This window comes from Emys orbicularis, chromosome 22, assembly GCF_028017835.1.
Source record: "Emys orbicularis isolate rEmyOrb1 chromosome 22, rEmyOrb1.hap1, whole genome shotgun sequence".
Lineage (NCBI taxonomy): Eukaryota > Metazoa > Chordata > Testudines > Emydidae > Emys > Emys orbicularis.
In genome coordinates this window covers 3,869,453-3,896,287 of record NC_088704.1, presented here as the reverse complement: position 1 = coordinate 3,896,287, position 26,835 = coordinate 3,869,453, and the positions used below count along the sequence as shown (strand labels likewise).

The 26,835-nt window shown below is 42.1% G+C and overlaps 1 protein-coding gene across 2 annotated transcripts in view; it reads right to left on the bottom strand.

The window, feature by feature from the left end:
• Window positions 1–4,840: 4,840 nt before the first annotated feature.
• Window positions 4,841–26,835, bottom strand: part of CDC42 (cell division cycle 42) — a 40,786-nt gene continuing 18,791 nt past the window's right edge. For both annotated transcript variants that reach the window (XM_065421456.1, XM_065421457.1), the window contains exons 3-7: window positions 19,306–19,378; window positions 15,149–15,258; window positions 14,837–15,034; window positions 6,779–6,852; window positions 4,841–4,984 (exon numbers count right to left, since the gene is read on the bottom strand). In XM_065421456.1, the coding sequence (XP_065277528.1) occupies window positions 4,924–4,984; window positions 6,779–6,852; window positions 14,837–15,034; window positions 15,149–15,258; window positions 19,306–19,378 (516 nt within the window). In that variant the 3' untranslated portion in view covers window positions 4,841–4,923. The remainder of the gene's footprint in view (window positions 4,985–6,778; window positions 6,853–14,836; window positions 15,035–15,148; window positions 15,259–19,305; window positions 19,379–26,835) is intronic.

The following is a 26,835-nucleotide window of genomic DNA, read 5'->3' as shown; positions in this document are numbered from 1 at the left end:
AGTCTAGGTCCAGCTCCAGTGAAAATTCTGGCTCCAGCACTCATAAGCCTCCTCTGCACTGGTCACAGGTTTCGTTGTTACAGTGGAATACAGCCGTCAGAGTGCTAGGGCCAACTGCACTGAAGGCTTTGACAATCAGAGCAGATAGTGATCTGGACTCTATTCAATAGGGAAACCCTGCAAAGCATCAGGGTGATGTGGTTCACAACAAATCTTGATTTGCCAAGAGAGGCTGCTGCCTTTTATACAAAATGGAGCTTTTTCCAATGCTTAGGACTTCATTCCTTGACAGAAGCTGTAACTGAGCCTGGAGATTACACCAGGTGGCTCTCTCTAGCTAATTCACAACAGATTCAGAAAGCACTCAAATGTGCCATACTATGATGCCAAAACTGTCTTACAAGCCCTGCTCTAGCCCACTGTTGCATATACACAGGGCCCTGTTCCATCCTCACCAGGGGTGAAAGTAACTTAAAGGACTTACCGGTACTCCGGAGTCCTGAGCAGGGGGCGTGGCCTCAACCGAAAGAGTCGTGGCCTCAACCGGAAGAGGCAGGGCCTTTAAATTCCCCAGGCCCTTTAAATCAAGATTTAAAGGCCCCGGGGCTCCGGCTGGAAGCCCCAAGGCCTTTAAATCACCCCCGGAGCTCCCAGCTGCAGAAGCGGCTGGGAGCACCGGGGCTCCCACCGCTACCACAGCGGCGCTCAGGGCCCTTTAAGTCACCATGGGAGCCCTGCCACCTCTACCCCAAGGCTCTGGCAGCGGGGCTCCCCGCAGGGGCTGGAGCCCCTGGCCCTTTAAATCACCAGACGAGCGTACTAGCTCTTGCTGGTACGCCATACCAGCTTACTTTCACCTCTGATCCTCACTCTTACCAATACATCTTTGCAAAAAATGACCAAGACACAAAGCTGGAAGGTACGGTGAATTTGGAGCCAACTCCCTGGAACTAGGCAAGGATTAGAAGTAGCTTAGGTTTAGAGAGTAACTCCACAGCCTAGCCACTAAAAGTCTTTCTCCACTTTAACTGCAGCTGTGTTCCAGACCCAGAATTAGTTGGGACACAGCTTTGTAAAGCTGTAGGGAAAAATCTCTATAAATAATAAGCCGCCTACCAGAGAAATCAACAGCAGGGAGATAGTACGAGCATTGCTCTGGGTACCTGCTACCAAAAGAAGTTAGCACATTGCTGCTTAGGACTTAAAGATACCATTTTTCAGAATAAAAAGCTTTGGATACACGTGCTATTCTACCACAAGGATGAAGTTAGTACAAGTAAACCTGCTAGAGAATTTCTTCCCTAAGTGGCTTGGTTTTACTAGTTAGAAGATATATGGCCCATCAAGCACTTTTCTGTTGCTTGGCTTTGCCTCCTCTTTAAAAGAGGATTACAACTCCCATTACTGTGGAGCACCATGCTGACGAATGTGCAGCATGACACTTCTCTGGTACTATATCAATTTTTGCAGAATCGGAGCTTTCATTAAACCAGAAATTCTGCTTCTAGCCCTAATACTTAGGTTAAAGATTTTCCATTGCAACCACCAAATTGCCTGCTAGAGACCTTTCCACCCACAGAAGTTTCCAAAATTTTCCCACCATTTCTCATAGCAGTTCAGCTCTGCTGATATTAGCGCCCAGGGGAAATGCAGGCAGGCTACCTGGCTAACGGAAGCTAACACTGATGTCACCTTGCTCAGAGCAGGTCTAGTTGATATGTATAAAAATGATCGGAGGCCTATCTACATTTGAGCACCTGATATTGCTAAAGTGGGGAAAGCTGAACTAGTACTGGCACCAGATTTTTAGGGTTGACCTAGACAGAAAAAATACTTTTGAGAAGTGGGAACTGTTCACAGCACTGGAGTAATAATTAAAAAAGTTATATTATAGCATCTGCAGTATTGGTATAGCCATGCTGGTCCCAGAACATGAAAAAGATAAGATAGGTGAGGGAGCAATATTAATTGGGACAACTTCTGGTAGTGGAAGGTACAAGCTTTTGAGCTACACAGAGCCCCCTTCAGGTCTGGGGAAGGAAATTAGATTTTCTAGTAACTAAAGTCGGTCCAATAAAAGAACATTACCTCACTTACCTTGTCTCTTATTATAGTGTTGAAATATCAGCTGTTCACTAGCAGGATCTTTCTACTAAGAAACACTGGAAGTGGGGCAGGGAACAGAATTTCTTTCCACACCTCAGCTCCAGCCCCTACCCATCTGATATTACTACTGAGTTTGAAAAAGCAGCAAAGGGGCATTGCTGCTATGTACATCGGCCAAACTGGACAGTCCCTACGTAAAAGGATAAATGGACACAAATCAGATATTAGGAATGGCAATATACAAAACCTTTAGGAGAACACTTCAACCTCCGTGGACACACAATAGCAGATTTAAAGGTAACCATCCTGCAGCAAAAAAAACTTCAGGACCAGACTTCAAAGAGAAACTGCTGAGCTTCATCTGCAAATTTGACACCATCAGCTCAGGATTAAACAAAGACACTGAATGGCTAGCAAACTACAAAAGCAGTTTCTCCTCCCTTGGTGTTCACACCTCAACGGCTAGAAGAGGGCCTCATCCTCCGATTGAACTAACCTCGTTATCTCTAGCCTTACTCACTCTTGCTTGCATATTATACCTGCCTCTGGAAATTTCCACTACATGCATCCGAAGAAGTGGGTATTCACCCACGAAAGCTCATGCTCCTATATGTCTGTTAGTCTATAAGGTGCCACAGGACTCTTTGCTGCTTTTACAGATCCAGACTAACACGGCTACCCCTTTGATACTGAGTTTGAGTACATTAACTTTACCATATAGCCTCTTTGAAACAGGCAACTACTTCATATGAAACCAGGACTCTGCTCTTAACTATGTTTGTTAAGCAGACTAAAGTTCTTGGGATGCTCTAATCCACCTCTTGTGAGCATACTTTCCAACCTCTGAGTGCACGCTCTTTTCTGAATGGACAGATAATATGAGAATCAGCCTAAAGTGATAGATTCTGGAAGCATTGATACAGGTACAACCTGTGACCAGGACACCAGTAGGCAAATTCAAGGCCACTGAGATACATTAGCACAGACTACTGTCTTGAACAACATTAGAGTGCTGGTAGTGTTTTAATAAAGTGCTCCCACAAAATTACTCTCCTGCCACTTTACCAATGACAAACCACTCATATAGGAGGATATTTGTTGTCAGAGAGGGAGGGGCTAGGGATCTAGCTATTTGTTCTCCTATTTAAAATCTAAGCAAATGAGGCAACATGATGTAGTAAACATGCTTCTATTAAGCTCACCTACTACCACTTTGAGCCTGACAAATAGAGTCCACAGATCACTACACTACATTCAACTTGTATAAAGACTTTTAGGACTGATGGGTTCCAAAAGAGAAAACTGATCATTACATTTAAGCAAAACATTTCCCCCCCCCCTCCTCTAGCAGAGGAAGGGAAGATGGTCCAAGCATCCTTTTAGTGTAGTGCCGAGTTAGAGAAACACCTGTAGCACAACCGGGTGACAAGGCAAGGCAGCACACCACTGCAGCTAAGTAATAGAAAGAGGTAGTAGCTATGTTATCAAAGCCACATTATTCAAGATCTCATCCCCTTTTAAAACAGGAATATGCTTAGAGGTATGTATTAGGAGATGTTGCTACAGCTACTGGGGGGAGGGGCAGGGGGAAAGAGGCCCTCTGCACAAGGTTTGTAAGCTAGTTTTGCAATTTAGATCATTCATCCTACCCAGCAACTAAGTCAAGACAGTCCATTGAAAACCCACAAGTTTCTCCATGAATCCAGAGAGGTTAGGCACTCAGCCAATTCTGACTGCAGGCCTTTCTTCCTAGCTAAGTTGTTGGGGTTGGGTAGAAGACTGGCATATCCCTTTTTGAGAGGGAGGAGGTACACGATGAGACATTACTGGTCTTGAATGAGACCAACCAGCCAACTAGCTGCATACACAGCTCCTCCATGAGGATGTACACAGGTGAAAAAGGAGACGCTTATGAGCCAGAGCAACAGCTTTAGAGAGTAAAACGGCTACTTCAGGAAGAACAATGGAAATTGATGCGTCTCCTCCATTTCAGGCTTTGTTTGAGTACGTCACTTTAGTGATGTGGTCCGCAAACTATGGGGCGCACTCCCCAGGGGGGCGCAGAGGAACATTTTGTGAGCGTCCGGCAGGGCACAAGCCAACACCCACAGGGCAGGGAGGGAGTGCCACCCAGCCCTGCTCCGACCCCAGCCACAGCTGCACTCTGCCCCCAGCCCAGCCCCACCTCCTCCCCTGTCCCCAGTTCTGCCCCCCCCCCCCCCCCCCCCCCCACTCTGCCTGCAGCCCAAGCTTCTCTGATGAGGAAGCCTTGGCTGTGCAGACAGATTCCATTACTGGTAAGGGGGGAAGGGGAGCACAACAGGAAAAGTTTGGGCACTGCTGCTTTAGTGCCTGCCTTTAACTAAGCAAGTCTGATCTAAATCCAACAGTGAAACTGGCATGTTCTGCAGGAGCATGGTCAGCTCTGGAGTCTGAGGAACAGCATGGGAAATACAAGTCCCTGTTTGTCCCTGCCATAGGCTGTCAGAAACCTGCAGCCCCCAACCTTTGTTGGATGTCAAGGCCAGTATTTCAACAGCATTGACAAACTTACCTTGAAGCACAGCCTTCCTACGCAATCAGAGAAGTTGAATTCGGCAAAAGCAGTGCTGAGTGGCAACACCAACAGCAAAGCTTAAAAGTTGGAAGCCACCCGGGTTGTAAGTTTTGTTACGTAGGTTGTTGTACAATTCTATTCAACTTCTTCAAACAAAAGTAATCTTCAACAAAGCTCTTTGGAACGTGTTTTAATCATTAATACAAAATAATGCTTCCACACTGCAAGACTTCATTGATCTCCACAGCTGAGAGAAACTGCTAACAAAACCAAAACATATGTTTGGAGAGGGGAACATCACAATATTTGGTTTCCTGAGATCTGTGCACAAACAGAAAGCAACATGGAGTTTCTGTAATAGCATCGCATCTCACTCCAGAAAAAGTAATCTAAAGATGTCATCTTTTCATTTATGAAAGATTTTGGAACATGTGAAATATTAAATGGTAAAATCTCAACAGCCCTAAGTTTAAGAGAACAGTATGCATCTCTTTACAGACCCTGATGCTATGGCAGTAATTTTCTGATGTGGAAGGATTACTTTGTGAGCATTACAGTAAGCTTGATAGAAATGAGACCATTAACGAGGGAGGAGAGCATGGGAGGGATAAATATTTGGAACTAGGTGTAAAGAATGGAATGAAAGCTACTCACAACTGGAGAGCAGGGCTCAAAGGGGGAAAATTGGCTGTGTTTGCAAGTCCTTAAAGAACCATAATGAGAGTCAGGGGGAAAAATTACCCTTAGGCGGGCTTGTGAAGATATTTTATGTTTAATACATCTGAAAAGAATGCATATACAAAGAACTTAGACATGAAAAAGCATTGGTTCAACATTAATGAGTCTACAAGAATTAGGAATTTGGGAAGACTGAAAGAACTCCCCATGTATTAAAAAATTTGAATCTGCAAGCCAAAATATAGTTTTGGGAAAATCCCTATTAACACTGGAGTCTAAAGATCTCATACATGATCCTTATTAGACTGGAACCCATCTTACAGGCTTTAGGGTTACTTGCACGCACAATGCAGATAAAGGGGATCCCCTTAACTGGTCCCTATGGTGCCACACCAAACACTAGACATCCCTCCCCTGCAGTTCTTTCCTACTGAAGCAGGTCTATTTTTCCACCCCTCCTAAAAGGATGCTGAACTGTTCTGTAGGATATGCACCCACCAGCACCACTTCCCCAACTCACCTTAATACATCCCAGGCTCTTTAGAAGTGTCCTAGCAACACCACACTGGTAATTTGTAAGCCTGCCCGTACCAAGCAATTCAGTGATTGAGAGGAGTATGTGGTTTTGGGTTTTTTTTATTTTTTCTTGTTAAAAACCAACTATAAGTTGAGTGTGCTTAAAAATGTGCAGTTATTTCTTCACATTTGATGAAAGCCTGTAATGTCGTTTGAGAAAAAAAAATGACCCATTCCTCACCTCCACTGCCAATAAACTAATTTTCTTAAATACAAGTTGATGGTGCATCCACAGAGAAAGGAACAATTCACCTCCCATTTCAAAGGTTTCATAACTTAAAAGGACAGGGTAGGAATTTCTGACCTGCTCAGAGGAAAGTGAGGGGGAGAGATAACAAGGCAACTTTTAGAGAAGGAGCACCAGCTGGGGACATCTTAATTTCAGTCCTCAAAACTGAGTCAGAAACATGCTCATACCCAGGCTGCCTGCTGATTACAGAATATAGCCCCAGAAGGTCAATGAATCAGAGTCTTGCCAGCTTGGGACAAGATTTCAGTAACACAGCCCAGAATTAGTCTGTTACAGAGAAAGTCATCACAAGCATGCCTGGATCTTAAACAAAAATTAGAAACAGTAAACAAAATAAAAAACTAGTACTGATCAGTATTTACTGATAATACATAATTACTCAAAATTAACTAGTCTTTAACTGAATTGGGAAGGGCACTGGGAATGAACACTAACATTCTCAACTCACACAGGGAGAGTGTGGGGGAGATGGGAGTGCAGGGCATTTGTCATTATTGCAAAAACAAATTTAAAATTTGTATCTTTAGTTTGATTTAAACATTGCTTTTAGTATGACATCAAACATCAGCTTTGCAGAGGGGCTGTGGAGGGACGCTCATAGCAGCACACACCTGCGACTCTTCTTCGGCTCCGGAGGCTCCAGGGCAGCCAATATCGCCTCGTCAAATACATTCTTTAGGCCTTTCTGAAAAGGGGCAAAGAGAGAAAGGGGCGGTCTCATTTTCTGGGTTGTTATAAAAAACAAATAAAACCAAGGCAGAATTAAACCCCAATAATGGTGAATAAAGTATTGAGATCTACAATTTCCAGAAAGTCATTTTGCTTAACTTGGCTTTGTCCAAATTGTGTTGCTGTACTGAGCAGTTCTTTAGAAGAGTATCTGATATTCAGAATACAGTAGTCCTTTGAAACCATTTTCTGCAAACCAGTGTATTTCATAAGAAGCAAAACAAATACAGAAGTAATTGCCTCAATCAATGGCGGTTTTATGATTAGTTTGTGGGTAACGAATTTCACATGCTAATGACAAAGCAGAAAGTACTGCATTCAGATGAAACAGCTGGCTCTGGAATACAGAATAGTAATGATTCCAGAACATGTTGCAATGACACCTGTGTTATACAGGAGGCAAGCATGCAAAGATGGATCGCAGTCTGGTATATTTCAATCAAGCTTCTGTTCCCCACACCAAATGTTTAGCAGCAGCCAGATAGAATTCAGAAGCTGTGCATGGTATCTGTACCAGAATTCAAATGGGAGAATTACAAAATGGGTACTATAACATTGTATAAATGTTAAATTGAAGCCAGTGAATGCAAACAGAAATAAAGCTTCATCAGTCATTTATACAAACAACTGCAATTTTTAATTCCAAAATTTAAGGTAACTACAATTGAAGTTTTTCCCCTAAGACAAAAATCAGAAGCAAGAAATTAAAAGGCAAACTTTACATGTTACATTAACAAGCTTTAAGGATCAGTTTTTAAAATGTAGCGGTCTACTGGTGTTAGTGAAAGCAAGAATTTAACATCTTTGTAAAGCAGTAGCAGATACATTGATATTTCCTTCCCCCGAGGACTGACAAATACTCCACTACAGCACAGACAGCCAAAGCAATAGCAACAGAAAGTCTCACTGCACAAAGGAGAACCAGAAAATCCTTCACATTACACCATTACTTGCAGGTCACTTTCATGTATGTTTATCATGCAAATACAGTTAACAATAGACTCAAGTAGAAAATGAAGTGTGCATTTTTTTCCAGTTGGAGCTCAGGAAGATAAAACATGTCTTTATTCCTTCTTGATTAGGGTTTTTTTTTTTTGGTTCTGTTTTTAAAATGACACACCCAGGCCCTTTCCCCAATAACCTAAATTGTAAAGCTATCCACATCTGGCAACCCAAGCAGCAGAGAGTTAAAGGAGTCCAGTTCATGTTCCACAGTCACAAATGTTTTACTAAGGAACTGTATATGTTGTTTTCAGTCCAAAAGCTAATACAGAGGTTGCTCTAAGATGTTAAGCAGAGACACGGAAGCTTTCAATCAGGATGGTTTTATTCATTTTTAATCAAGTTTCTACAGTAGTGGGACAGAAGAAGCAGCAGCAAGAGGGGAAGGAGAAAACAGTTTAGAATATACAGCACTTCCTTTTGGGCTGAGTTTCCGGAGGCTCGAGGGCAGCTAGGATAGCCTCATCAAACACATTCTTCAGACCTCTCTACAAGACAGAGGGGAGGAGAAAAAACAGCAGCCAGGTTAGAGGATTAGAGAAAAACAAGCAGATAAAGAGCATTCAGGATAAGTTGGGCTGAATTCACAGAAGCAGCAAGCAGATTTACTTTGTTGTAACAAAGTAGATCCTGGAGAAAATAATTCACCATTTAGATGATCAGATCAAACTAACAAGACAGACGTGTACAGAAAGCCAACAACTGGATGAAACACGTACACCCATAAGGACAAACATAGCAGAGGTTAGCGAGAACACTGGAATCTTAACAGAATCTTCGCTGCCACCTATCTGAACTATTAGACTGAACATTTCCAATGAGTTTTACATACAAACAAATGTGATACAAAACTAGCTTGTCCCATGTGGCTGTGATGGAAAGTCAGGTACATAGATATCTTTCCTATCCACATTAGGTACGTTAGCATTTTAGGTATGTGGCATTTCAAACTTGTGCTGATGTTCCCCACTTACTGCAGAAGCAGTTAGTTTTAAGTGGTACCTTCAAATTACTGGATTGCTATGTGAATTCAGCCCCTGAATAACTGAAGATTTCCAGCACAAACTGCTGGGCATGTTCACGCTAGGATGGAAGCAGGACTTGTGCCTTGTAAACCACTCTTCCAATGTAAGGGCTCAGTCATTTAACATAAGGCAATGCCTCATCAGTGCTATTATTTTGACATTTAGAGAGCCAACTATAGAAATGGTATATTCCAGTTAGTCAGCTATACTGTTACTAAAGCAAGTATTATAACCACTCAAGTTACAGGGAGACAGAAAAATGGTGTTAGAATTGGAATGCTTCTTTGACACTATGGAATCCAACATCAAGCAAGCAGTCAAAAGCTTTAAGAAGTCTGCAAGGGTTACACCCGAGCACAAAGCATGCATTAGAGCTCAGCGGTTCTCAAACTTCATTGCACCGCAAGCCCAATCCCCACCGCCGGGGGGGGGGGGGGGGGGGGGCTCCTTGGGCTTCAGCTTCAGCCCTGGGCCCCAGCAAGTCTAATGCTCGCCCTGGTGATCCCATTGGGCTCCTGACCCACAGTTTGAGAACCACTGCATTAGCTCTACGGAAACAGGAATTCTACAATATATTCTCACTGCCATACAATTCTAAGAAGTTACATGTGGGCACCAGAAGAGAAACCTTGCTTAGTTTATACTACCTGGACTTGCCTAACTTTACTGTCATGAGTGTGACCTGCAGAAATTCAGAGAAAGAGGTTTACAAGGTAAGAAACAAAGGAAAACAAAAGGTAAAACATTCCTCAGAGACTACCATCTGTGCATAGGGAGGAAATTCAATCACCCAAGAGGAAAAGCGTTTCTCCCGCACCGATTTGATTGGGAAAAGCGTTCAGGTTTGAATACTGGTTTTAGGAAAAGCTTTAGTGTATGTTTTTAGACGTGTGTATATGGGAATATATCTAGTTGTGCTTTAGAGCTTGCAGAGGACACAAACTGGGGAAGCAGTAAATAATGAAGGGGACTGGTCACTGATTCAGAGTGATATGAATCACTTCATAAAATGGGCACAAGCAAAATGCAAGTGTATGCATCTAGAAAAAAAGAATATAGGCCATAGTCTCCTATCCTGTGAGTATCTTGGGCAGCAGTAACTCTGAAAAAAATGTGGGGGTTGTGGTGGATAATCAGCCCAACATAAACTCCCAGTCTGACTGTGTCCAAAAGAGCTAATGCAACCCTGGGATGCATGAACAGGGGTATCTTGAGTAGGAGTAGAGAGGTTATTTTATTTTATTTGTCATTGCTGGTCGAATGTTTTGTCCAGATCTGGTGCCCACAGTCCAAGAAAGACATTGATAAAGAGGGTGCAGAGAAGAGCCACAAAAATGATTAAAGGATTAGAAAATATGCCTTACTAGGATAGACTCAAGGAGCTCAATCTAGTTAGTTTAGCAAAGAGAAGGTTAAGGGGTGAGTTGATTGTCTGTAAGTACCTACCTGGGGAACAAATATGTAATAATGGGCTCTTCAATCTAGCAGAGAAAGACCTTAGAATCCATTAAAGGAGACAGTCGCCTTTTGGGGGGGGGAAAATCACCTCTAGCTGAAAATTTTTAAGCCTATTATTGTTACAGGTAACACCTAAGATTGTTACAACTGAAATATAACTGGAAAAAGAGAATGTTTCTCCTCTATATTTCATAAATATGTCAAACATTGTGTGTAAAATCATTTTCATTTCTTCTAGAAAGGAAGTGTGTTTCTCCTTTTGTTTCTGTGGATCTTTCAAAAGCACCAGAGGAGAGAGAGAAAAAATTGAAAGGAAAATGACTAACGTCACCAGGGCAGATACAGAACTATTTTGAAAATAGATTTCAAATCAAGGGGTCTTTGACATGGAGAAAAAAGGTAGTCCATTAAGAGTCGTGCTTGAAATCCTTATTCAAAACATGACTCAGGCTGAATATGGATGTGTCAAAATGGTCAGTTAATGCTGAAGTCTGACTTAGCAGGGAGAGAGGAAGGAGACCAGTTTAAACTCCCTTCCCCCCGCTAAACCTCTCCATGGTCTAGGGTAAATTGAGCCTTTCAGTGCTCAATAAATCTAGGACAGTTTAAAGATTAGGCTGCAAAAGTGATATACTGAGGAGACAACAGACCAAAAGCAGGTTAAGTAGCCTCTTCATAGTCACTAACACCTACTTTTTAAAGACACGCTTTAAAAAAAAAAGTATAGGTTTTTCAGCAACGTAGAACTGTAGTATCCGAGCAGCTCACAACCCTCTTATGACGTAGGGAAGTATTACACACTTTTTACAGATAGATTGAGGCACTGATTTACCAAAGGGAGTCTATTAGCAGAGCTAGGAACAGTGTTAACCACAAGATTACCCTTCCTCTCAAATCAGGGGAAACACCCATGAATTGACCCTGTACCTCCTATATGACAAACTCTGCTACTGAATCTCCAATGCTGTACAACAGACTCATCCAGCCAACACAAGGTGTGTACCAGATAGGTGCATGTTTATCTTCATAAGGTCCCAGAACTTATCTGCCTATGATTCACTATTATTTAGATGGAAACACTGGAGCTTGAAACTTGTTTTTCCCCTCAAAAGAGTAAATCCCATCCATCAAGCATTGTCTCTGTCTGCCACATGGAAGCAACTCCACCAGGTTTCCCAATCATTTGTCTGTCACTAGCCATGACACACTGCCAGCAGTGGAGAAGCACTTTACATATAGAATCCATTGCAAAGGGAAACCAACAAGGACGATACAATTCTAGTCCATTTCCCTGATGCCAGATTTGATGAGTTTCCTTTGAAGGAAGGAAAGAGACTAACCCTACTCAGGGAAAGTCAGGTTCCTTCTACATTTAGCTTACATACAATAGATCAGCAGGTGGAAGCTAACTAGGAACTTTAGTTTCCCTCTGCAGGCTTCCGGTGTGTAAATTTTTGGCTGTGGCTGATTTAGTTAAAGAAAAAACAGAACAAAAAAATAAAGATACAGTAAGTAGCAAATTAAAAAGAACAGAGAAGAGAGATGGGGCTGGGCAAATTAAAAAGAACGGGGAATTAAAAAGATGGAGAAGAGAAGAAAAAATTGGTGAATCTACAATTTATTCCATTAAGAATTCTTGGGCAAGTTTAGAGATGCACAACGAAAGTGTATTTGGGTCATACAAAAGACCATAAGCAAAACAGTTTGTTTACTCCAGCTAACCACCAACAGTAATTTTGGTGAACAAGGTATTAGTACACAGGGGAGTAGTTACATTTAAGAGATATTTATCCATCCCCTTTTCCCAAAGCCCTGGGAAAAAATACTAACTACTCTATTTAATATTACAGGAGTAGATAGAAGAAGAGCAGCAATCCATGGACACAAGAGGTGAGGCATGAAAGACATCTTTATCCATTGATGGGAATGTCACAACACAATACCACCATCTCGCTCTTATATAGCGCTTCTCACCCGTGGATCTCAAAGTGCTTTACAAGAGGTTAATCGCATTATCCTTATTTTAACGATGGGGGGGGCGGGGGGGGGGGAGAAAAGACTTGCTCACGGTCACCCAGCACGCCACTGACAGAGCCAGGAGTAGAAACTCAGATCTTCCAGGCCAGTGCTCTATGGATCTAGACTGTTCTCAATGGTACCAGATGACAGAACAAGGAGTAATGGTCTCAAGTTGCAGTGGGGGAGGTTTAGGTTGGCTATTAGGAAAAACTTTTTCACTAGGAGGGTGGTGAAGCGCTGGAATGGGTTACCTAGGGAGGTGGTAGAATCTCCTTCCTTAGAGGTTTTTAAGGTCAGGCTTGACAAAGCCCTGGCTGGGATGATTTAGTTGGGGATTGGTCCTGCTTTGAGCAGGGGGTTGGACTAGATGACCTCCTGAGGTCCCTTCCAACCCTGATATTCTATGATTAATCAACACTGGTTCATACTGGTCACGAATTTTAAACCTCATATTGGATAGCAGTAGGATTACCAATGGATCCACTGTGCATGCATTTGGGTCTCCCAAGTAAAGACCTGTTTGCTCTCATCTTCAGAGAGCTTCAAGATATGCATTAGTAGAATTTTGGAAGAGGATGGAGCCCCTGAGGAAAAAAGCTTCCAGATTGTCAGACAGAATTAGCTTCTTACAAATTGAACTACCATTTCTAGAATATATGGAAAGCAGGAAAGGGCCCCAGTAAATATGGACATTTCTCCTCTTGCGAAGTTTTGAGTATGTAGTTTCTATTTCAATATCTGGAAGTAACAGAATTGATGGATGTTGAATCTCTAATACTGACTGAATGAGTTCTTACTCCAACAACTGTCAGTGCTGCATGTAATTTAAAACAAAATGATTTTATCTTGCATTTGCTCAAAGCCTGCAAAATGTAAGTAAAAGAACTGAAGTCCATGCCATGGATTACCGGGGGAGTTGCCTCTAATTTCACTGTCATGGGTAACAAAAAGTCCCCGGACACGCTGTTCAGCAAGAATGCACAAGAACCTGGTTAACAGCATGTGGACAGTTGTAAAAAAGGATGGAATGATTCAAATCACAGATTTAAATCAATTTAAAATCAGCAAGCAGAAAACCTTGCTTTAAATCTTCCTGGGAAACAGTGACTCTGGGGGTTGTGGTGAATAATCAGCTGAACATGGAACTGCCAATATGATATTGTGGCCAAGAGCTAACGTGATCCTCGGATGCATAAATTGGGGAACCTTGAGTAGGAGCACAGAGATTATTTTACCTCTGTATCTGGCACTGAAGCAACCACTGCTGGAATACAGTGCCCAGTTTTGGTGCCTACAATTCAAGGAGGATGTTGATAAATTGGAGAGAGTTCAGACAAGTGCCACGAAAATAATTAAAGGATTAGAAAACATGCCTGACAGTGATTGAGCTCTGAGTTTATCTACTTAGCTTAAACAAAGAGACGGTTAAGGGGTGCCTTGCTTACAGTCTGTAAGCACCTACACAGGAAATAAATGTTTAATAACAGGCTCTTCAATCTAGCAGAAAAAGGTATAACATGATCCAAAGGCTGGAAGTTGAAGCTAGACAATTAAGGCATACTTTTTTCCAATGAGGGTAATTAAAAACATTGGAACAATTTACAAAGAGTCAAGGTGGATTCTCCATCACTGAATTTTTAAATAAAGGGGTTGGTTGTTTTCCTCAAAGATCTGCTCTAGGAATTATTTTGGGGGTGTTTATGACTTGCGTTATACAGGAGGTCGGATTAGATGATCATAATGTTCCCTTAAATCACCACTGGCTTTAAAGTTAAACATGTTGGAGTTTATTTTTTTATAAATAGCTGCCACTGTTTATCTCCATTTCTGTGGATGGGGTAATGTCTTAGAGTTGCCATTTCATGGTTAGTTGGTGTCACATTAGGCTTCTGGTGGGAGGCAGACATAAGAAATGCAGCTCACCATAGGCTGCACAGGAAGGGAAAGACTTTCAAGACTGCTATAAGGTCATTAGACTTGGGGGGGGGGGGGGGGGGGAGGGGAGGAGTGTGTTAATTTAACCTTCTTTAAAGGGAATAAAACTGACCTTGGCAAAGTCTCTGCTTTCCCCCATGATAAACTTCATCCTGTGTCCTAACACACAGACCATCCAGATCACAGCTTCCTATTTAAATGTACTCTTTAAATAATTAACACTACACTGCAGTTCCTCCAACACAGAACAAACCCAGGCATGAGATCCCCCTTTAGTTAGACTGTGCTTACTCGCCATGCTCGTATTTTTTTTGTGCCACTTCTAATCCCTCATTCCTCAGAAACTTCCTTTCTGCTCAGCCATTTTGCATCCATACCAGCAGAAAGAGCACTCTCACCTTTTAACATGCCCTATTTAGCTGTACTCCACAGCTGTGAAGGAGAAAAAAAAAAACGAGTAGTGAACATAACCACGGAAGATGTTTAGTGGAGGATTCTCACCTGTGTAAGGGCAGAACACTCTACATATTTGACAGCCTTCAGGTCCCGGGCCAGTTTTTCAGCAGTCTCTGGAGTTATGGGCTTCTGCTTGTTCTTGGCAAGCTTCTCAATTGTTGAGGGGTCATCTCGGAGATCAATTTGGGTCCCAACAAGCAGGAAAGGGGTTTTTGGACAATGGTGAGTAATTTCAGGTACCCACTAAAGGGGACAAAGAACGTATTGTTACTAGTCAAGCTCCTGAGGCAATTTCAAATGACATTGCCTAAAGCATCGCTACAGCTCCCGTTTGGGGAAGAAAGATGTCTGACCAACCTTTTCTTTCACATTTTCAAATGAAGAGGGAGAGACCACTGAAAAACAAACCAGAAACACATCTGTCTGTGGATAGCTGAGGGGTCGTAATCTGTCATAATCTTCCTGTCCTAGAAAAAAGAAAAACAGCAGCATTAGAAGGGGAGCCTTCAGAAGTCTGTCCTAGAGAAAGATTCTTTTTTAGTCAGATTACAAATGTTTATAGGATGTATTGGTGAAGAGTTGCATATCCAATTTGTATTCCAATAAAAAGACATTTTGCTTAACCTTACCCATTAGAGAATACCACCGCCCTCTCCCACATAACAGAGCAGAAATCTAGTTATGTCAAATACGTTACATGGCAACCAAAATCAACAATTTATAGAAAGCATAGTCTTCACACCCAGTTCAACACAGCGCATCACCACCACACTCAAAAGGAAATAACTCATTAAAACTACCTTAACTCTGCCCTTGGAGTGATGCAAGCACAACATTTACAAAAAAGAATCAGAGAATCCCCATATACAACTAAGTTTCAAATCATAAGTATTTCAAACTCTAGAATACTTTACTCTTGATTGTACAGTTCTGCAAATTCTAGCTACAGTAGAGTCCACACACAAGAGGTGCTTAAAATTTGATAACAGCATGCTGGAAGCCATCTTTGTTCATTAAAAAGCCTTGTGTCACCAATGCACATTGCTCCCATGTAAAAAGCCTAAGTAAAAAATGAAGTTACAAAAATGATACAAAAAATGAAGTCAGTGGTGAGAAAATGTTGTTTTAATATCAGATGCAGATTACAGAATAAAGGCCTTATCAATTAAAGATAAAAGCGAAGCAGAGATGGAGACTATTTGATAATAGTGTTACAGAAACTACAGATTTAAGGGGGAGTAGTTAGGATTATGAAGGATCCAAATCCTATGACAGCACCACCTTAAATGCCTTAAGAGGACTCAAGGAGGGCCCTGGATGATGATGTGATCTAAAGGGATGCCACAAGGCTCTCTTCTTCAAGGCCATGAGATGGTTCCTCCCTCTCTGCAGGGCACAGTTAGGATTAAGTACCAAACTACTGAGTTGGGCAAAATCTAAGTGATCAACATCTCTGCTTTTTCTTTTTAGAAAGACGAGGTGGGTGAGGGAAGATCTTTTATTGGACCAACTTCTGCTGGTGAGAGAGACAAGTTTCCAAGCTACACAGAGCTCTTCCTCAGGACTGGGAAAGGTGCTCAGAGTTTCACAGCTAAATACAAGGTTGAACAGACAGAATATGTTCTAACTACCTACGCTAAACTAAGGGAACATTTAAGGTGAGGTAGCCTGTTAACACCCCTTTAGTCACAGGACAAAAAGGGGGGTTTAATGGGTTACAGATTGCTGTAATAAGCCATAAATCCAGTAAAAATAACAGGAGTACTTGTGGCACCTTAGAGACTAACAAATTTATTAGAGCATAAGCTTTCGTGGGCTACAACCCACTTCTTCGGATGCATATAGAGTGAACCATATATTGAGGAGATATATATACACACACATACAGAGAGCATGAACAGGTGGGAGTTGTCTTACCAACTCTGAGAGGCCAATTAAGTAAGAGGAAAAAAACTTTTGAAGTGATAATCAAGATGGCTCAGTACAGACAGTTTGATAAGAAGCAAGTGTGAAAATACTTACAAGGGGAGATAGATTCAATGTTTGTAATGTTTGTAATTTTTGCGGATACAGACTAACACGGCTGCTACTCTGAAACCTGTCATAAATCCAGTGTCTTTATTAAAATCATTACTTTTAGTGTCTAGCAAAGTTACAAATTTAAGCTCCTAGGCTTGTCTTTTGAAAGTGTTGTGCAGATTTAAAGAAGTGGTTTAAGAAACAGTTAAGTGTGGAAAGGTACTGGATTCACAGATTTAGAAAGCAAAGTCACCTGTTTATCTCTAGATTGCTGCTTGTCTGTGCTTTAACTATGAATGCATCCTCAGCAAAATCAGTTCTAATATGGAACTGCCTCACGTGGCAAAAAAAGTGGTCTCCAAGGCCCATTCAATATTGAATTACTGAGATTTAACAAGGACATCAGTTATACTGGGTTTTGCAACATGGACAAATAACTGCTGTTTGATGTTAACTATTTTCTGTACAACTGACCTAGCTTAGAGTTGAGCTGGTAAACAGCTCCAGTCTCTCTCATTAACTCCTCCTCATGACATGCAGTCAAAGACTTGCTATAAATATTTTACAATTTGTAGAGCATTAATGGCATCAACAAACCTTTCCCATAAACTGATCTAAATAAGAGCAGTCCTCATTTTCCTTCAGTGTTTCTAGCAATACAGTAACTTAACTGAAAAGGTCATTAATGTCCCCACTATATATTTTAATCTGAATCATTGTGTATTTTTGGAACTACTTCTCATTGCTCCCATCTATACTGTTTGTGCTACATAGTTAAGGATTAATCAACAAATCTACTACATACTGTGCTGAAATTGTAGGTTCACAAACAACAGAACTGGGAAGAGTCAGTTTGGCTTTGTTATATGGCAGCTTTCCCCTGACTGTGTTTTGTTCCTGTTTGCTCATTGTCTTTTAGATAGACTAATCTCTTTGGGACAAGCACGGTCTTGGATAGCATCAAGTATCTTCACGCTCATTCACCTCATAATGACATAAAAATGCCCCTATTGGGTCAGACCAATGACTCATCTCGCTCAGTATCCTGTCTTTCAACAGTGTCCAATGCCTGGCGCTTCAGAGGGAATGAACAAAACAGGCCATTGAGTGATCCATCCCCTGTTGTCCACTCCCAGCTTCTGACAATCAGAGGCTTGGGACACCCAGAGGATGGGGTTGCATCCCTGACGATCTTGGCTAATAGCCATTGATGGACCTATTCTTTTTTGAACCCAGTTATACTTTTGGCCTCCACAACATTGAATTTCATCTTCCATTTTGTTACCCAATCACCCAGTTTAGTGAGATCTCTTTGTAACTCTTCACTGTCTGATTTGGACTTCGCTGTCTTGAGTAATTTTGTAACATCTGCAAATTTTGACACCTCAGTATTGACCCCTTTTTCCAGATCAAGAATCCTTTAGGCATTGGAATTATAGGGGCTAACAAAACCCAGAGTTTTAAACAGTTTGAAAGTTGAGCAAGAAGCGGATGGAATTTTTAGTCACTCCTGTATATAATATCACTGATTGTCCAGTCACCCTAGAGCATTTCAGTGGAGACAATACACTAGAAACAGGTAAAAAAACCCACACATTTTAAAATATAAAGCTTTCTAGCCTTTATGGTCCAGCAAAAACAGGCAGACACCCAATTTCTTTCTTTGAAGATTACGTTTAATGAATAATTCAAACATTGGGCATGTATCCTGCCGATTTTACTTCTTTATGACAGATAAAGGCAGCACGACAGGTTGATGCCTAAACACAAGCAAATTTTTGACCTTACAAATTCAGGTTCTATCTAGGCCAGAAGACAGGCTACTGGAAAAACTAGTAAAATTACTGTACCACATGGACTCAAGAATGAAAGTTATGTAACAAATAGGAAGGAATTTTAGTCAGGATTTTTAAAAAGTTTTAATGACTCTTACTTAACTTCAATGGCTAACATTTTGAAAAGAACCCTCAATTCAAGATTCAACACTCCCAGCTGTCTAATAAAGGTTTTTGTTCAAATATCTTTCAGTCATCTCAGGGTTTACCTAGACCAAGATGAGTTTTGTTTTTTAAATGTGACAGCTAACGTTTTAGAACTCTAATGCAGATAGGACTTTGAAAATATATTAATTAAAAACACCCTTTATCCTAGTTTATTCAGGCCCCCCAGAGATCCTCCAGAAAAACCAGAGAAGAATGAATTGACATCTCGGGGGTGTTTTAAGATTTAAAAAGGTAGAAAAGAGTATAAAAGCCTATCAGACTCTTTATTCATCATAAGATAAAGAAGGCACAAGCTCAAATTTAAAAAAATACTTACCAAGTCACCTTTAAAAAATTGGAAAATTGTTATTAACCGCGATAAGTCTGCCATGATGGCTGGCAAGATAAATTGTTGCATACTAGTACAGTTTTTTCTACAAGGAACTCATTGTGCGTAACTAGTACCTAAATGTTACAGAGTTAGTGTAAATACAGAAAAGTTAACATTCTCACCTGCAGTATCAAACAAGCCTAGGGTATATGGCTCCCCACCAATCATCACTGTTACAGCATAGTTATCAAACACCTGGATTGGGAAAAAAAATAGTATGTCAATAATCTAACCTTTCATTTAAAAAAAGTTAAGGCCGTATAGATCAAAGAAATCCTTCCAAACATGAACGGAGTATAAATTAATAAAGTGAAGTCTACTGGAGCATGCAGACCTGAAACAGTATCTCAATGGAGTGAGAACTCTGGAACACGATGTAAAATACCAATATTAACCATTTCACTTGTGATCATTTTAGCAGAATTAAGTTAATGTGTTCCCCCATTACTGCTGGATGTAGTAACAGATATCAGGGCAGGCGTACAACTGGGCACCTAGTTGCTGACAAAGGAAGCGGGACATTCAAAGCACTCCACTTCCAAACAGAGTCACTGCTGCCCAAAATGGGAAGGAAATATACACCTTTCTTAATACCAGAAGCTCCAGTGCCCACCCACCCTGCCCCTACACACACCCATCCTTCCCTACCTTTCTGGGCACCAAAATAATTAATTACCCTATTCAGCTGCCAAAAATATCCACCATCTCTCCCAAATCTACAATGTAATTGCACATTTTCAACTATGAGCTTCTATGACAGTGAAATTTTAAAATTTGGGGGAAGCATCAACTAAGCTATGTCTATTAAAGGTTCAAGCCACATGACAAGGGACTTGATCATTTCTGGCCTCTGGAAAACTATTATTGCCCTGTGAACCTTTGTTCTCATGTTTATCTAATTTCATCCTTGTTGATCCTCCAATACTGACTAGCATTGCTGCAACCATAGCCAGTCTCCTCAGCTGCAGAAAATGTATAGTTTGAACTTTCTTTTCTTGACCACCAGCCTTCTGTCAAGAGCTTCCTAGCGATATTCCCATCCCCTCAAGATGGTGCCTATCATAAGAGACATCCTGCTAAAGGTCTGAACTGCATATGAATCCCCCACTTCCTTTGTCAGCAACTATCTGCCCAATTGCACTCCTGCTGTGATATCTGTTACTACATCCTTTCAAAACTTTGGGAAATCTACCATTGAAAGAAAGGAAGGAATGTTTCTTGGGCTACTGTGTTAACAGAAGATGCTGCTATAACCACCACATTTTCTATAAAGGTCCAGGAAATTGTAAGCAGCACCCTCATTACCACAAAGGGGAAGTGGCCCCAGTTTTGGCTTTCTTCTATAATCTGATGAAATCTGAAGTGTTGGCAGGCAAATAATTCCTTCTTTGGGGTCAAGTACTACTCCCAAGTGAATTATGGTATGTGTAGGCATTGGGTGGTCAACAATTAAGCAATGTGCCACTGAGTATCCTCAGAATGAACTCCATAATGGTCTGTATCCTCTAGTAGTTAAAATACCTGATAAGTAGATGAACCAGAAGTGGACAGATAAGTATTCCCTGTACTCAGAGGTTGCTGATCATCACTGTGACTATTATGCATGCTGTCATAAGGCCCAGTGGGTAACACTTGCTACTGGATGTCTCAGTAGAAGATAAATCTGTGACCACTTCAAGAATAAACTTTGGGTATGGTTTAACACTTTGTCCTTTCACAGAAGAATTATAGGGTAGGTCAGTTATCAGGGCTTGAAGTTCATCAAACCTTCTCATAGAAGTGATGGCTATTAAGAATGCTGCCTTGGATGACAGGCAGGAAAGAGCATTTTCCTAGTGGTTCCATCAGTTTTGTTAGCACTGTTTAAAAGTTCCAAAAAGAGGGACTGGTTCTTTTGCAGTAGTAAAGTGTGTGAGGCTTTTCAGGCATCAAAGTGATGGATGAAAGAACGCTAACTCCATGCTAGAGCATGATAACCTGATATGGCAGCCAGATTGATTGAAGGATGACAGGAGTACTGCAGCTGAATTAGTGACCTGTCCGTGTTGAAAATTTCTTTCATGTCTTACTGTAATTTTATTTTGTGTGGAATTCCTAGATTGTAGCAAGACTGCTTGAAATTGAAGAGAGTAAGCTAGCTCTGTGGAAGCCTGCTTCCTAGGATACATGCTATCAAGTCTGGAAACTCCAAAATGGGATGGAGAATTTGATCATACCTCTGGAGTATAGGAGATCCTAAAAGAGAGGAAGTTGATAAGAAGTAAGCTCTTTGGGGCCCGGATTGTCTTTTTGTTCGTACAGTGCTTAGCAATAGAGTCCTTGCCTCTAGGCCAGAAATGGGGAACCCTTTTTGTCTGTCTTGGGGCATTCCAGTGCATTTACGTGGCCATGGACTTCTTGGGGGGAGGGATACCTCAGTGGTTTGAGCATTGGCCTGCTAAACCCAAGGTTGTGAGTTCAATCCTTGAAGGGGCCAGTTAGGGATCTGGGGCAACATTCTGTCTGGGGATTGGTCCTGCTTTGAGCAGGGAGTTGGACTAGATGACCTTCTGAGGTCCCTTCCAACCCTGATATTCTATGATTCTTGTTCATGTAAATGGGCTCCTAGCCCAGTTTGGAAGCATCGGTGGAGATAATTGCTAAGGTTGAAGGAAGCTTTCATTACATTGTCCCTGGGCTCCTGCCATCTGAGCTGTTGTAGGATGTGAAGAATTGGTGAACAGTCTCTCTAAGGTGTCCATTTTTAGGGTGTGATTTAGGGACACCCAGTGTGATAGAGGCCTCATGTGTAGGTATTTATAGTCATATGTGAGCAGAGACACCAATGTGAGGAAAAACACTGTTCCCTGACATGGTTTCTTTAAGACAGACATGGCTTTTCAGATCTTTCTTCTGGCAGAAAGGCTTCTGACAGAGTTGGGGCCAGAACTGCTCCTCCTTGTAAGATATCCTCCAATATAAAACAAGCATACTTTTTATTTGCAGACCAAGAGTCTGCAACAGAGGATGTCAACCTAGAAGTATGCAAGTGCCTGGTTGAATCATGCCTGAATGAGCCAAAGGTTCAGGTAGGGTAAGATATGTAATTACCATAGCTAAGCACTTCGAACACCTTTGGTGCCATGGATAGCTCAAAGGCCTGCCCTCTGTACCAATAGTACCTTTTTCCCCAACAATTACAGATATTTCCGGTACAACTGTCAGATGGCTATGTAGAGCGGGGGTGGGTAAACTACGAGCCACGTCCAGGCTGTCAGACCTTTTAATCTGGCCCTCGAGCTCCACTGCCCCCTCCAGCGCTCCCACTCCACCCGCCCAGCACTCCAGCTGGGGAGTGGGGTCGGGGGCTTGCCCCGCTCCAGCTGCCCGGCGCTCCTGTGTGTGAGAACACGCATGTTACTCTGGCTACACAACCCAAACATGCCTCATGCGCCATCAGAGAGCCTGGAACATGCAAGCCCAGGTGTCTGCTACTTGTTGACTTAAGTGACTTTCCTAGCACCCAAAGGCGATTTGATTGTGGGCTGTTGAGACCTACGTGGGAGGAGATTCTGAGAGCAGGGGGCTGGTGAATCTCAATGAGTTCCAATGACTGGAAGCTGACGCCCGACGAATCCAGGGTAACATACAATTTATGTTCAGACAGAAGCACAATTGTGTGGTAAAACTCAACAGGCAGCCCTGTAATGTAATTTTCTAACAGCGTATTGTTCAACAAAATTATTTTTAATAGTGTTGATTTTGAAACAAACCTGTGTTGTCCCTGTCTGAACATGAATTGTTAATTTTGTGAACATTCATGGCCCGCCATACAACCTCCATACCCAGATGTGGCCTTCAGGCTAAAAGGTTTGCCCACCCCTGATGTAGAGGCTAGCATTTTGTTTAAATGAAGACCTGCACAGCCAGCTTAGGACAGGGTAGGGATGACTCTTCAAGCTCAGCATCCTGAACTTGAGGGACCTGATGAATCTGCTTCATCTTGGATTCAGAGAGGCCTTCTACCTTCTTTGGTATCAGCAAGCACCCGAGGTAGAATCATACCCCACTACTGTGGTTTGAGCATTGGCCTGCTAAACCCAGGGTTGAGAGTTCAATCCTTGAGGGGGCCATATAGGGATCTGGGGCAAAAATCTATCTGGGGATTGGTCCTGCTTTGAGCAGGGGGTTGGACTAGATGACCTCCTGAGGTCCCTTCCAACCCTGATAATCTATGATTACTCCCTCTCCCACAGATACTTCTTGAGGAACTGTCTCTATAGCTCCTTTGTTGCAAAGGTATTCTCAGAGGTGGTGAATATCTTGGACTTCTTTGCAGTATTCCCCTTCCCCTCTTCCTAGAGCACGCTCAGCAATAGAAGGAATGATGGAAACTGAGGAGGTGGAATAGAGTGAAAGAGAAAGGGGATCCACCACACTGGTATAGTGACAGTGCATCAGTTTCAGATGAAAGCCTTGTCTATACTGGGGTTTTCACTATTGCAGCTACATGAATGGCTCGTGCGGTGCAGAAGTGCAAACCATTACTTGCACCAGTGTAGCTAACAGGGGTAAGCTGAAAGTGAGAGTTCACAGCATACACCAGTGCCTAAAAAACCAAGTGTATGCAAAAAGTGGCAATCCCCCTTCTCCTTCACTCTACTCCAAGAGTAGTCAGTAGACAGACCGCTGGCCAAATCTGGACCACCAGACGCTTTTGAATGGATGCCAAAATCTTTTTTTACTTATTATAATTGTTGTTTTTCCTCTGGAGTCTGAACCTTCACTAGACCTTCATCAAGAAATTTGGACCTTGACAAAAAATTGACTATCCCTGCTCTTGTCAGCTTGCTTTACACTCCCTTCTCCTTGAGCACAACCAGCAAAAGAGGATCTCCACTTTTTTCTTGCTAGAATAATATGACCGACTAAATGAGTCATGTCTAGCCAGTTACTCTCTACTCTTATTGGTATGCTTTGGGGGGGAGGGGGAGAGGGGAAGAGAGACTTACTGTCCATCGTAACTACAATCATCCCAGATTCTACCTCTGAGGTAAAAAATACCGGTGGGGGTAAGAAAGCGTATTTCAGCAATCCCACACCGAACCCTTCGCTGCTTTTAGTTTCCTTGCCAGGAATCACAACTGATCATTTAACACTGTTGCAGGCACCACAGCAGAAAATAGCCTTGCAGGCACTCAGTCAAGTTTCTTTTCCAGCTAGAAATGCCTTTGAGACATTAAGGCTGGCTGACGACAAATGGATGACTCGTTTTCATTTTAGAAACAATACTGGCTGTTGTAGTTCTATATTTTTTTGCCTGTGTTTTTATTACTATGAGCATTGGCAAGAAAAATGAAAGTCACTGTCCATTAACAGGAGTTTGAAATAAGCCTCTGTGCATTCACACTATAGGGAGATGGGCCTGTAGAGTTGCAGGCCAATGGGATATTCCAGCAGCAGTGCTCGTTGGGGCTCCTGCAAGCAGAACCTACCCACTTTCAGACTCTGAACATTCTGCATGCAAGGCTAGAAAAGGGGATGTAACATAACAACCAAGGATCCTTCCACCTGAACCTCAAAGCTTGAGAGTAACAGAACTCCAAGGAAGAAGGGAAGATGGGCAGTATGAACATGCAGAAGCCTATCTTGACCACCACCAGCTACTGCTAAGTAACTTATTTCTTTAAGGTCACTTACCTTACAATAACTGCTGGGAATTTAGCAAGCAGTGCTACCCTTCCCCAGAAAGGTGGGCTTAGGAGTCCTAGATAAACAAAGACTGAACACTGCTCTCAAATGTGCATATCATCTTGAGGTTTAGTGGAAGGCATAAGGCTCATTAAAAGTATGTATTGAGCTCCATGTAGAAGCCCTACGGATTTCCTACTATGGGAATACATTGTAGTCAAGCCCCTGAAGTTGTCTTAGCCCTAGTGGAATGAGCCACAAGCCCTTCGGGCACAGGAATGCTGGCTATCTTATGACCTCTTTAATACAGACTCTGATCCACTTGGACACGCACTGAGCAGTAATAAATTTCCCTTATCACCATATGCAATGAAGAGACGGTGAATTATGGTAGAAAGCCCTCTTGACATCTGCTGCAAGTAGTTGTACATGCAAGTACATGTACCCCTAGGGGTACGCAGAGGTCTTCCAGGGGGTACATGAACTCATCTAGATATTTGCCTAGTTTTACAACAGGCTACATAAAAAGCACTAGCAGAGTCAGTACAAACTAAAATTTCATACAGACAATGACTTGTTTATACAGCTTTATATACAACATACTCTGAAATATAAGTACAATATTTATATTCAATTTATTTATTTTATAATTATATGGTAAAAATGAGAAAGCAATTTTTCAGTAATAGTTTGCTGAGACACTTTTGCATTTTTACGCCTGATTTTGTAAGCAAGTAGTATAAAATAAATTAAATTAATGGAGATAGGATATCTCCTAGAACTGGAAGGGACCTTGAAGATCATCAAGTCCAGCCCCCTGCCTTCACTAGCAGGACCAAGTACTGATTTTGCCCCAGATCCCTAAGTGGCCCCCTCAAGGATTGAACTCACAACCCTGGGTTTAGCAGGCCAATGCTCAAACCACTGAGCTATCCCTCCCCCCCCCCTTTTTTTTTTTATTTAAACAATCCCCAAAAGGGGTCTGATTTATTTAGCCCCCTGGGTACACAATGGCTCTCCAGGTCTCAACTCTAGTTCAGTCTCTTTCTCAGTAGTCTCAAATAACAGTCTTTAAAAATAGAACACAATCGGTCTTCAACCCAGCTTTAGCTGGGCACAGCCTCTCCTCTCAGAGGGTCTGTCAGTCAGCTTCTAGCACCTCCAACCTGGAGCTCAACCTTCTCCATGGGCTTTCTCAGCTGCTGCCTTCCCTCTGCTGACTGAGGGCCCTGCAGGAGCCTTCCGACTACTCCCTGCAACGTCTACCTAAGTGAGGTGAAATTTGGGGGTACACAAGACAAATCAGATTCCTGAAAGGGGAATAGTCTGGAAAGGTTGAGAATGACTGGTTTAGGAACCCAAAGCTGGAAGAGATACTAACAGATATAACAAAATGATTACCTTATATTAATCTTATCAATTTAGGAAAAAATTTGGGATGACTGCAAAGGACCACATTCTCATAGAAAACCATAAAAAGAAGATCAGTCATAAGAACCTTAAGATCACTGACACTTCTTACAGTTGTTACAGCTATAAGGAATGCAGTTTTCAGAGACAAAACAGTGAGCCATCTCCCCTGGGTTCAAAAGTGGACTTAAACCCTGATCTGAGAGCAGTGTAGCATCTGCAAGAGGGTAGTTTCTCCATCCTCCTCCTGTGATATAGGTAGAATCACAGAGATTGCCAGCACATCATTCAAGCTTCAAACTCAATCCCTCCAATGTCTGTAATAAGATTCACTCTTGCTAGAAGGTGGAATTGCAGATCAATGCATATGCATAGGTCCTTGGGCTTTGAGCCTAACCTCCAACAGCTTCAGGTCCACATTGGATGCTAGAGGCCAGCCTGGACAGCCCCTGGGTCCAAGATTAAGAAGGTAGGAGTCTTCCTATAGTCCCAGATACGGGAGTGGATCAGAGTAATTTTCTTTTGTGCCCTATTGTTGGGCGGAGCATGTGCTCCTTCTCTCCTCATGCTCT